The 12959-nt window shown below is 49.8% G+C and overlaps 1 protein-coding gene across 1 annotated transcript in view; it reads right to left on the bottom strand.

Moving 5' to 3' along the window:
• The window catches only part of PKDCC (protein kinase domain containing, cytoplasmic), a 35872-nt gene extending 23805 nt beyond the window's left edge, over positions 1 to 12067 (bottom strand). Inside the window, exon 1 of the mRNA XM_066178371.1 lies at positions 11147 to 12067. Within this exon, the coding sequence (XP_066034468.1) occupies positions 11147 to 11803 (657 nt within the window). The 5' untranslated portion in view covers positions 11804 to 12067. The remainder of the gene's footprint in view (positions 1 to 11146) is intronic.
• Positions 12068 to 12959: the final 892 nt, after the last annotated feature.

Below are 12959 nucleotides of genomic sequence, written 5' to 3'. Positions count from 1 at the left end.
ACTTTTCTAAATGAATTCCTGAAACTAAATGCAAAAATGCACATGTAATTACATGGCCATATTTGTATGTGCAATTACCATGATTACAAACTGGGCAAGTCCCAACAGCCAGTTAAGCATCTGAAATGGTTACATTCATCCCCTCCTGATGAACCACCACCCAGCACACAGATGTTACAAAATACAGAATATATCTAGATGCAAAATATTCCCAGGCAGCAATATTGAGGCCTTTCGTTCAAAAAGCTGACTTACACAACACAAGAAACAAGTACAAGGGTACTACCCCGAAACTCTTTTTTTTCACTTCCTTTTGTTTTTGTCCAATCCATTTTAAGGTCAGAAATGAGACAGAATGGTTTGTATTCCCAGACAGTGAAGTAAGAAACAGATAGCTGGTGCATACAATAACAAGAAAAATAACCACACGGGGAAACTGAATATAGCTGGAAGCAAAAGATGAGCCAAAATATCTCCTCTATCTGAAATTCTATTAGGTTGGACATCATTCTCAGCGTCACAAAGCTACACTTCAGACATATTGAAGAGTGATGGTTTTCATACGCTTTTTCAGTATGGTTCCAATTAAATGAATGGAAAGAAATACAATCCCACATCTTTTTGCTATCTCGAGTCACTGCATTTAAATGCCACCCCAATATATTTTTGTGTAGAATCTAATAGCAAACAGTCATGATACTGGGATGCCTTTCTGTCTGTTTAGAAAAATGTATGCCAGATACGAAATGTTGACCTGTTCTCACATCATGTGTCATAATTCATTTCTTTCGAGTAGTCCCATTTACCAGATTATTCCCTCGTTGTTTGGATTTTCTTGGTCGTAAAGGCTCAGTCCTGGCATTAGTCTTTCTGCACCCAAAATTCCCACTGACTCCCAACAGTTTTTAGGCACACTGGGCATCCAGGCTCGGCCCCTGTGAAAGTTATATACCATTGTAGGAGCCTGTGTCCCTACAGCCAGCCAGTTCACCTCCCTTTGTAATTCCCTTTTACTACAAATTATGGGGACAGAGGTGCCCCTTTCAGAGGAGTTGGGGCAGCAGGGGAGGGCAAAAGCAGAGGTCAGCCTCTACACAAAAGCCAACAAGCCTACTGAACAAAAACACAAAATAAAGAAGCTTATTAAGCTGTCATCAGCAGGGTGAGTCTGTGCGAATGATGAGCCCTCTGCATTGGTGTAGACACCCCGGCTGGACTTCCAGAAAAATAAAAAGTCAAACCAGAATCATTGCCAAAGTGTTACATTTCCTTTATGAGGGTTGCTTAGTCACAAACAGTAGGACCCACCTTTTCCAAACCGGTCTCCAGCTACTTTCCCCAGCTGGGACTCTGTTGCCATGGCAAAATGCCCCTGCACAGATGATACCTTTTCCCTAAAAATTGCAACACATTGTGAATATTCTTCTTTCTCGACAACTACAAAAACTGGCAATTTCCCCCTTTTTTCTTTAATGATTATGAGATTTCTGGGAGTCCCTGAACATGAACTTCAAGCACTGTTACCAGCTGTAACATAAGTGACAGGCTCAACTGCATTACACTAGAAGTAAATTTCAGAAACCTAACTCTCTTTCAATTTCGACTGTTATTATCTTTTAATTTTGACTATAGTAGGACCCAACTTCTGCCCACAATAGAAAAGTGCAATGAAATATAATCTCACATGTACGAAGAGTGACAGTACTCAACACTTGACACAGTCTTTCTTTTCAGAAATACATGGACACAGAGTTGCTTAATCAAAACTGGTTGTGTTGAGATTGTATTTTGTAGTGTTTTGGTGCCCAGGGGAAATAAAAAGCTCCTACTGGCCTTTTGATGAGCCACTTGCTTGAACTGCTATGTTTCAAAACCAGAACAGCATGTTTTAGAAGCTCTTGCTACTTTATTGCTAAGTTAATGTAATATTTTTAGGGTCCAGTCCTTGGATTCACATTTCATCCTTGACAGTCGCTCAGACAGTCCATCCCTGCAAGAGCAGAAATCCCCAGCACAGGCTGATACAGCTACGCTTTAACAGTACATTAGAGACATTTCTGTCACTTTAAGATTTAATAATCACTTGTGTTTAAAACATTTCCCTTCATTGCTGATTTTATATATATATATATATATATATATATATATATATATATACACATATATAAATATACATACATATACACACAAGCACATATATTAACATATATTTTTTGCATATATGACAAATATGTATATGCCTGTTCTGCTATCAAACGTATACACACAATACTTGCATGTGTATTTTAAAATGTTTTATATATTTTTAAAATACACATTAAAATATTTTTAAATATTGCCAATCAGGCCAAAAGCACATGCAAACCTGTAACATGCAGGGAACCTGGAAAATGCAGGGAACTTGATGCCCAGGTTCTCTAGAGATCAATCCAGAGCTGACTTTCCTGCTATAGAATATATCAAGATGGCACAGAAGAAGTAAATTGATTTTCTCCCATTGAAATCTAGCAATCAAGTCCTGCAAAGTGCTGAGTTTTGCTGGAAAAAGACTCACATAGACCATCTCCAGCAGCATGCAGAGCCTTTTCAGAGTGAGACCCAAACTGTGTGCTGACAGCTGTGAGGTGGGATTTTGTTTGCTGATGGATTTTGGAACCGAGAACAAGTAATGGGTAATTCAAATATTAAACTCTAAATTCACAGTTCTGCCTAGGCTTTATTTATAAATGTATTATTATGATTAGCACTAAACTCCAGGAGAACTAAAAGGTACAAGAATCTCATTCCTGGCACTGTTACTAAACATTTTCATTAATAGAAAAACTGGACTGTAGTACGCAGACACAGACACTATGTGTATTTACCCATATCTTTTGGTATATCCATAAAGGGCCACAGATATCTCCATATATTTTAGAGGTATATGTGTGTATACATATCCATACATACCTACTGGCCTGACACATATTATGTTGGCTATAATCTTATGATTTAGTAACGTTATCTCCCTTTTACTTCCCTGCTTTCCTTATACCCTGAAGTGGAAAATTCTTCTACTAAAAACATTTACAGCACTTTGAATTTGCATTGCACTGCACAAGCTCAAGGCCCAACCCTGCAAATATTTAGTCACTCAAGCAGCCTACTCTTGTAAAGCCTTCCAGTGAAGACAAATGGATCACTCATACAACCCCGATTTCAATGGAAACAGGCTGATATCACTGGAAGCATAGTTCATTATCTTGTAAATAGCCAGATCAGAAGCTCCCCTGACCTCCATCCACAGCCATGGCATTCAGAGTTCCACAGCACCACAAGTTTAACCCTTTGTCATGACATGGTTTTGCATTACAAAGCTGTCAAATAACCTCTGTGCATCACATGTTTGGAAAAGCTTGTCTTGGATCCGTTATAATAAATCCATCCGCATAATTCTTCTTTCTTAGGTATGAGTCATATCATTTTGAACTTAATCATTGCAAGCTTTACAATAAACTTGGAGTCTATCTGCAGCTACATAATCCAAGAAAAAAGCAGGTCTATCCAAACTAAAGTTGTTCCAAATTTGGCCTGAAACAATATAAAATACCCATGTTTGGTGTCTGTTAATTAAACTGAGCAGTTCAGCTGAGTGTGATGAAAAATAACAAGTCCTTTAAAATTAGTCTAGAGTCAATATTAGTATTAGCACAATGCCTGTGAGAACTAGTCCTTGTTAAGTTTTTCACGGCCATCACTCAAATGAAAAATGGCAAGAGAAGTTAAATGTCATGGGGCATCTACCTGAACCATCAGACGACTGTGTTGACAAAAAAAAACCATTAAGAAGACCTTTTAAAAAGCCCAGCTTGCATATTTGATACATTCACTTGACAAACCCAGCCTGCAACACTTCCAAGCACAGCCTGAGCTGATGCCTGAATCCACCAATGCTGCGTGCATGCAGAGAGAAGAAACACAGAGGATCAGAAGAATGCCAGCACTAGTGTCCTCTCCTTCTCCCTGGCCAACCACCACATCCCTGCCTTCCCTTCCCAAACATGGCTGCAACTAGAAGACAGAGCATGTACAAAAGGCCCACAGTCATCCATTTCAGGGACAGGACTGGATAGGACATTTCAGTTGGTCAGTTGGAAGGGACAAGAGATGATCACGTAGTCCAACTTCCAGACCATTTCAGGGCTGACCAGAAGTCAAAGATGTTATTAAAGGCATTGTTCAAATGCTTCCTTAACACTGATGGGTTTGGGGTATTGACCACCTCTCGAGGAAGCCTGCTCCAGTGTTTGACCACCCTTCTTAATGTCAGGTCTCAACCTCGCCCAGTGCAGCTTCGAACAATTCCCACGTGCCTTATCACTGGATACCAGGGAGAAGAGATTCACCTAGCTATCCCACACTGGGGAGCAGAGGGAGTGAAAGGATAAGTTATAAAAACCATGTGCTTCCCCCTGCAATTCTGTCCCGGTCATAACTAATTCCAGGCCAGGATATTGATGGCCCAAAATGACCTTGCTCATTCATTGTTACTCCCATGAAAAAAGGCAAGCGGCAAGGGAGAACTTGATCATACCCACAGCATCCTGTGATGACCATCATCTCTCCAAGCCACTGAGAAGAAGAAGCAGTGCTGGGTTCTCCTCAAAGAAACTGGATGGGGTTGCAAGTCATCAACTCCAATAAAGGAGGCAGAAATTCAAACCAGTCTTCTGGAATGATTTACGTGGCACATAAAACTGAGAAACAATCATAGAAATCATTCAACAAATGATTGGGATTAGTTTTACGAATGCTACTTTTAAAAGGAGGGACAATGTAGCCCTTCTGAGTTATGTGATGACATGTGCCTTATGGAAAGTCATTCCTGCCAGCAGCTTTGCAAGTTGAACGTCCTCTGCCATCCCATGGAATTCAAATGGAAAAAAATACTATTTGGGGACTTCAGCATCAAGATGTGCAGCTTGCCTTCCAGCGACAGGAATGGTTAAGAGTGGGTTTGCAATTGCATCAGCCCTATGCTTCCAGCAGCTCTGGAGTTCTTGTTAACAGATCCTTTCTTCACTCTTAAAAGTGCAGGATAACATCTGGGCCTTTTGGGAAGCAGTCTCACAATAAAGAAGCACTTCGTGTAATTCTTCTTTCCTCGCCAAACCGCATCTGTCTGCTCTCCCTGCCCTTCTCCACTCCAACCCGAGCTCCTTGGGGCTGTGGGGACATCTGTTAGCAGCAGCGGGCTGTCTCTGCTGAGCCATCAGTAGGTGGCACTGCCTGCTTTTTTCTCTCACCGCATCCATGTGCATGCCCAACACCTTGCATCGACCACCACTGAGCATCTCGAAGGGTGCCCAAGAGACATAAATGCCTCACCTGCTTCACGGTGCACCTTTGCACCTGGTAATGTCAAGCAATGGATTGACTGGGACAAAGAAGCCACTCCATCACGGCTCACCAGGCAGTGGTGGTGGAAGAAATTTCCAGAGGAAGGAGGTGTCCAGCAAGAGGTGCCAACCTCCCCTGCCACTGACAAGATATGGCAGGCTCATCTGTCTGGGAGCTGAGGTTCCCCTGATCCCAATGACAGTTAAACAGCCACTATCAGCCTGGTCTTGCCGCACGTGGTGGCCTCATTCATCTTTAACAAACCTGTCCCAAGAGCAGCTCAACTGATGTAATTTAGAAGTACATTAGAAAACACTCCCAGTCCAACATGACCTTCCTAAAGGCAGCAATCCTGTATATGGGGTCCATAGTGAGAGCCCATCCCAGCCCCAGCCTCAAAGGTTAATTCTCCTTAGGCACTTGATTTTGAAAGGTTTGATCTCCAAGCGCTGGGAACCTCTGCTGCCCCATCCAAAAATTAAGAATGACAAATTCTCCATATAGGCTCCCACCAGCTGCTATCAGCAATTGCAGCACTTTTCTCAGGTCAGTAGTTCCCTGAGTTCTGATGGCCAAACTCCAGCCAGACACAGATAAGACTTGTTGCTGGAAATCCTGCACCACTGCCACCACAAAAGGCATTCAGTGCCCACCCGCAGGCAGCAGGGAAGAGGTCCCTGAGTAACTGTTTCGACTACAGCACAATCTCCCCTTCCCCCCTGCCTTCTGTGAAAACAACGGTGGATTCCTGTAAAAAGGATGGTGGAGGACCAGATCTTCCAGAGTCCATACAATCCCCATGCAAATAAGCTTGCACTGGAAATTATTTGTATATTGACTTTTTTCAGACTTGGAAAGATTGTCTACTTCCACCTGGAATAAGCAAACTGTATACAAAGCTTTATCATTTTAATTCTCACATTAAAACTGCTGTATCCTGTTGGCTATGCATATGTATAGGGAAACCATCAGGGTAAAATATCTCTTAATTATCACATGTAAAGAAAAGAAAATCCTGTTTAAAAATGGGTATTTAAAAATATTGTGATTAGCTAGCACATCTTAAGTCTGCATGTCAGCAGTAAGCGATGTGTTATTTGCAGTCTATTTTAATCAATTAATTTTGCAAGAGATAATTATTCTCCCCGTAATCATAACCATCTTTTAAAAATCAGTGGCAAATACAATAGAGCTAAATGACCTAATTCATACAGAAACTGCTTTGGTATTTGAATGGTGACTTTTCTAGTTCGGATGCCATCTCAGTATTTAATCTACACATTTTAACTTCACACTCAAGCTAAATAAGCCAAATGAACCGGTCTTGGGCAGCCAGTAAGCCACTGGTGCTGTTAGCAGCTATCGTCTTCCATCAGCATCAGACAAAGCTAAGCCTTTTCCCTGAGCTTTTGTGTGTGTGTTTTAAAAAGAGAGTGGTAGCTCCTTCTTAAATGAATCATTGTGAACTCACACTGAAAGTGCTGATAAATAGCTGTCAAAGAAATAAGCTTGCACTTTTACAAACGTCTGCAGTTTCAGACCTTCCCTTCCATCTCTTCAGCAATGCAAACGAAGAAAGAATGGCCCCAACCTTAATTCTGATACTCCAGGGCTATAATTACATTATTACAGTAAATCAAACACTGCCTTTGTGTCACTACAATTGTGCTCATTGTTTGAAATTAACTGCAAATGGTTTGATTTTCTTTTCTTCCTCAAATATGGGCAGGGAGGAATTAAAGCACACTAAATCATCTTAAAATGCACAGAAAGGATTCAGACAGCAGCATTTGAACTCGGCAAGAAAAGAAATCGCAGCACGGAGTGAAAGGAAGAGATCGAGCACCGCATTTGACACAGAGCGACTGCAAAGCAATTAGCGGGCCGCTAAATCCTCTGTTACAATAAATCAGTGACCCAGTTCCCCCTTCTTCCCCGGTGCCCTTCATTATAAAATCAACTTTAATGAACTGCCCCCTCTCTTCGCCACTCCAAAGCAAATATATTTCCACTGCAGCCTGCACCTGCCCTTCGCAGCGGCTGCCGCCCCGGGGAGCCTCGGGCAGCCCCAGACGGCGGGGGCAAGGGGGGGGGGGGGGGGGGGGGCGATGGCCCAGCGCTGGCCCTTCGTGCAAGTGACGGGCAGAGCATGGAAATAAAAACAGGAAGGCAAGCTGCCTTCGCCTCAGCATTGCCAAACGCAAAACCACTCTCCATCTTGCTGGTTTTCCGTGTTTCTTTTGCTAGACTTGATTCACATCTGCCAGAGCTGACACATCTGGCTCCTTCCCCGGGTGGGGGGCACGGTGGATATGTCAGCATGTTGTCTGAAAGCACTGGTACTTTCTGCAAAGAGCTCTTTTCCACTCTATCGTGTATTGTACAACAATAAAGTCTTTTTTAAAGGATGGCAAAAAAAAAAAAAAAAAAAGGAAAAAAAAAAAAAAAAAAAAGCTGATTTTGACAAGAGACAGGCCAGAATGAGAACTGCTGAGACAGTAAAGAACAAGCCTGTTATCTTACAAACTACACTTCAGGCTGTCAGCTGCCAGAGATTTACAGGAAAACCCCCTTTCCTAGGACTGAACCGACACGAAACTTTATTTTCAGCAGAAGAAACTCGTGAACGCACTCAAGGCCACCAGTCCCTGACCGGGGCCGGGGATGCCCGGGAGAATTCCAGCTGAGGCAGGGCGGCTGCCGCCCGCTTTCGGGGACGCGTCCCCGGGGGTCGCTCCCTCCCACGCCCGCGGCGTGGGGAGGCGGAGGAAGAGCTCCCGCTCACCTCAAGCGGCCCCGCTTCGCCTCCAGCCCCGGGCGGTGGCCGAGGAGCGACCTGGTGAGTGCCGCCGCCCTGTCCGATCCCTCCCGGTGCCCCCGCCAGCCCTGCCCTCCCCCGGCGCGGCCCGGTGACAGGAGGGTGGCACGTCCTTCCTGCTATTTATAGCAGCCAGATCGTATTTGGGTACGCCGGGAGCCGCCGGAGAAGGGGGGAAAAGGAGCAAAACCGAGTGAAGAAGCAAAGGCAGGGAAGCTCCCGGCCCTGGCCGGCCCAATAGATGTGGCATCTGTGTTCCTTTGGCGTCTGTAGCCAGTGCGGTCCTCCTGCTCCAGTGGGAGCCGAAGCGCCTGTCAAAAGCCAGAGGGAGAAGGAGACGCTGGCTTTTGCACTGATCCCTCTGCCTCGGCAGCAAACCCTGGACACAGTGAACTCTAAGCTCGGGGCCGGCTTTTGCTGGAAATAAGTAAAAAATCATTAAATCAGCCGATCCTATCCTGTGTGAGATTTTAACAGGGGCACAATCAATATATTTCACGTTGTTCCCTGGTGCCCATTTTCCGCATCGGTTCTACGATTCCGGCATGACACCGGAGACTTGCTTCTGGCCCGCAGCGCTGTCCCGACAGTGTCCAGATATCGCCTGTCAGGTCGATATTTACCGTCTCCTTTCAAGGCAATGCCTTATCACACCCTGGCCCTCTCTCGGGCCACAGCACCCTGGCCCCCTGCGCCCCCACAACGCGGTTCATTAAACAACAAAGCGGGGGGACGTCCGGGGCTCGGGGTTCTCCTCCCGGCCTGGCAGCACCGCTGGGGCAGATACAGCAGAAGGGCAGGCGAAAGGAAACACAATGACAAAATCGGAACGAATCTGAAAACATGTTTCTGATTTAAGTGTAATCTATTTTTAAATGGGGTGGCATGTAAATACGAAACCCTAACTAACAGGCGGGATTCTTGCCCATGAGAGCATTTTCCCAGCACGGAGGCTGGGCGTGTTTCTCCTGGCGCTGGTGGAAGTGCCTGCTCATCCTCCAGCTGCTCCTGACCCGGGCGCCCCCGCCATGCGACACCCCGCATCTCGCCTGCTCTTTTCCCTTCAGAGTCCACCTGACATCCCGGACCGAAGAAGTGAACTACTGTGGTTCTTTCACATCATCCTGAACCGGAGGAGTGAATTCCTGCGGCTCCTGCAAGGTTTGCTGTGGGGGGATGCGGGGCGCCGGGAAACATCGGCAGCGCTGCCAGAGGATCCCCCGCCCGCACCTGCGGGGACAGACAGTATACCCCTCCTTCCTTTCTATGAGAGCGACGGCTCCAAATTAACGCCAAATTAATCCTCTCAAAAAGAAAACTACACACGAGTAACATGGGAAAGAATTGCTAGTGCCTACCAAAATGACTCAACTTTAAAAACATACACTGGCCAACCCACACTGAGAACAAAAAATCAAACCAAACCAAAACCAATCTTGGAGGCGAAACAAAACCCTCTCAGAGCAACCAGCAACGATGGCTGCACCCAAGCATGGCTTTTCCAAGCAGAATTCATCACAGCCTAAGAGGAGCAACTAATATCCTTCCTAGGAGCACAGGTTTTTGTGGTTTGCAAGACGTTGCTCTCCCTATGCATTACAGTTATACCTGGCACCGCAGAGGAAAGAGTATGGAAAAAGAAAGGAGGGAGGGAGGGAGGGAGGGAGGGAGGGAAGGAAGGAAGGAAGGAAGGAAGGAAGGAAGGAAGGAAGGAAGGAAGGAAGGAAGGAAGGAAGGAAGGAAGGAAGGAAGGAAGGAAGGAAGGAAGGAAGGAAGGAAGGAAGGAAGGAAGGAAGGAAGGAAGGAAGGAAGGAAGGAAGGAAGGAAGGAAGGTTAATATCTATTTTCTTGTTGTGGATAAATCATGACTAGCCTTTCTTTGAACAGCATATGAAACTCGAGAGCTTTGATCGCTGGGATCTGAAGTTCTCGTGGGGGAGCTGGTACTCCTGCTGCAGCTGCTGAAGAAGAAACACAAAACTCCTTTACCCGGTTCAGTTCAAAAAGCACCTACTGTGAGACCGTCTGGTCTAACGTTCATTTTTTATTCTACTGCAACGCTCATGCTATGCGAAACGCAATAGGAATTTCCATACCAGCATTTACATCCAAATGGACCCGCTGAGATTCATGCTGATGTGTAACAGCCCTACAATGCAGCCCCTTCTGGCAAGTGCCGCGCTGCCGGCGCACCGGCCAGCAGGACTCCCACCCGGCCCGTCCTGAGTGAGCCCCCGGGGCCGACCCGTGTGCCAGGGCTGCTCGGATCCAGCTGAGACCGCCGGGAGTCCCAGCAGAGGCTGCCAGGGGTGACCCCACCGCTGGCTTCTCTCCGGGGGTACCGGAGCCAGCGGCGCTTGCGTTCAAGCCGAACTTTATTTCCCGCATTCGGGGAGTGGTTTTGGATTTACGAGTCCTTCCTTAGCCTCCTCCTCGGCCCCTTCCTCACCTCAGTATTCGTTTTGTTTACGAGGAAGCGGGATCAGAGCGCAAGCCGCAGGGCCGGTCGCCGCGGGGGGATGCCGGGCACGAGGGGGAACGCGGCGCATCCGCACCGCTGCCGGCCTTGCCCCGCCGGGGCGATTCACTTGTCACCGGGGGGTGAGCACCGCCGCTGCCAGCGGAAAGCGCCCGTCGACGCGCCTTCCCGCGGACACGCGATGGGGACGGGAGGTCCGGAACCGCCGTGCCAGGGACAGGGACATCTGCCCCGGCGACCGCGACCCCCGCCGCGCCTGCCGAAGGGGGTGCGGCTGCCCACGGAACAGGGGACGGGGGTGTGTGTGCGAACTCTCCGGGGCCCCGCGGCACGGTTCCGGCCCTCTCCCCGCGCACGCCGGGACCGGCGGCGATAGCTCCGACAGGTTGCCCGCGGAGGGACTGAGAAAGCCGGGGAAAGGCAGCATGACCCACCCGCCCAGGCAGGGCTCCGCGGCCGGACCCGCGTACCTGCAGGACGTTGGCGTGGCGCAGCCGCTGCAGCAGGATCATCTCTTTGACGATCTTGTAGGCGGCCAGGCGGTAGCAGTCCCCCAGGGCGGAGAATTGCCGCACGCAGTGGGCGATGTCGTGCCCGCCGAAGTCCACCGCCTTCAGGGCCACGGCCAGCGTGCGGTTGAGGACCGCCTTGTAGACCGCCTTGGTGTACCCCGAGCCCAGGTACTGCACGCCGCTGACATCGCGGATGTCGCGGCAGCCCAGCAGCGGCGGCTCCAGCGAGAGTTCGGCCGAGGCGCCGGCCCACGGCCCCGCCGCCGCTCGGCCCCGCGGCCCCGGCTGCTCCGCCGAGGTGCGCGGCGGCGCCAGGTCCATCAGGCGCCGCTCCCGCGGCCGCAGCGGCCGCCGCCCCGCCGCCGCCGCCGCCCGGTGCTGCCGGTAGCGCAGCACCTCCTCGTAGCGCTCGCGGATCTGCCGCGCCAGGGCGGCCTGGCCGCCGCCGATCTCCTCCTCCGGCGGGTAGAGGGGGGCGCCGGGCGGGGAGGGGGGCAGCTCCTCGCGGGGCGGCGGCGGGTGCTCGGAGCCGGGGATGAAGAGGAGGTTGAGCAGGGTGCCCAGGAGGAAGGCGAGGCAGCAGCCGGCCGCCACCGCCGTCTTCCTGCGCCTCATCGCCACTTCGCTGACGGCTCGTCCAGCCTTTCGGGCTTCTCTTCTCTCACCCCCTCCTCGGGAACCAGCTCCGAGGCTTTTTTTTTAATCTCCTTTTTCTCTCCCCCCCCCCCTTTTTTTTTTCTTCTCCCGGCTATGCCGGCGGCAAAGCAGCCCCGGGTGCTCAGCCGGAGCTCAGCCCGTTACGACGCGCCCGCATGACACTTGCGTCCCTGCTTTTAAGGCTCTGAAGCACTTATTATTAGCGGGACACGGGGCGGGCGGGCGGGGGGGATCCCCGTCCCGCTGCCCCCGCCGACGCGCGCTGATTGACAGCCCGGCCCTTCCCGCGGCCCGGCCGAGCAGCAGGGGGGCCTGGGAAACGTAGTCCCCCGCAGCAGCCCCGCCGGCCGCCGGCGAGCCCGGGAGCCGGGACTACATCTCCCAGGCTCGGCCGAGCCCCCCGGCGGGGAAGGCGCGGACAGGGGCGGGACGGGCGGGTGGACCCCCCCGACGGGTGCTACCGGGCAGGGCGGGCCCGGGGCGCTGCCGCGGGAGGGGGGGAGCTGTGTGGCTGTGTGGCTGTGTGACTGTGGTTCTTCCCACGCGTGGCTGCGCAGCCCGGGGAAAGTCGCGACGGCAGCGGTTTGGGCGGGATGCCCTTACTCCCCTCTCCGGCAGCCAAGGGCTTTGCGGCGGGGGTGTTGTACGAGCGCCCAAGTACCACCACAGAGCCACACAAAGGAGAGGGTTTCAATGTCTTTTCCGCACCAAAATAAAGCGCAAGGAGGCGGCTACAGCCCGGAGCTGTGGGTTCGTCATACGGAGTGAAAATTGCAGCGGTCGCGCCCCCTCCAGCCGCGGCACCGCGCGGGCGCGGAAGAGTGCGGAGAGGGGATGGGGCTGCGTGTCACCCACGGGAAAGAACAGCCACAAATCACGGGCTCGGCAGGGGGTAGCCCCTGCCCTGTTGGAAATGTGAATTGCAGGGGTGAGCGCTAATGACATGGTTATCCATCAAGCCCACATTACGATGCTGTTAGCAACTAATTAACAAATACAATCAGCCCGCGAAACTTCCACAAAGGAGAGACCATCAACAAGAGAAAAGCCGTAAAGAGTCAGGCGAGGCAAAGTTCACCACAATAGAAGTGGGAAATCATTTTAAATAAGGGAA

This window comes from Chamaea fasciata, unplaced genomic scaffold (genome assembly GCF_029207755.1).
Source record: "Chamaea fasciata isolate MVZ Bird 193981 ecotype frontalis unplaced genomic scaffold, bChaFas1.0.hap1 SCAF_3, whole genome shotgun sequence".
NCBI classification, from domain to species: Eukaryota; Metazoa; Chordata; class Aves; order Passeriformes; family Sylviidae; genus Chamaea; species Chamaea fasciata.
The sequence above is the reverse complement of the archived record's forward strand: the minus strand, read 5'-3'. Positions and strand labels throughout refer to the sequence as shown.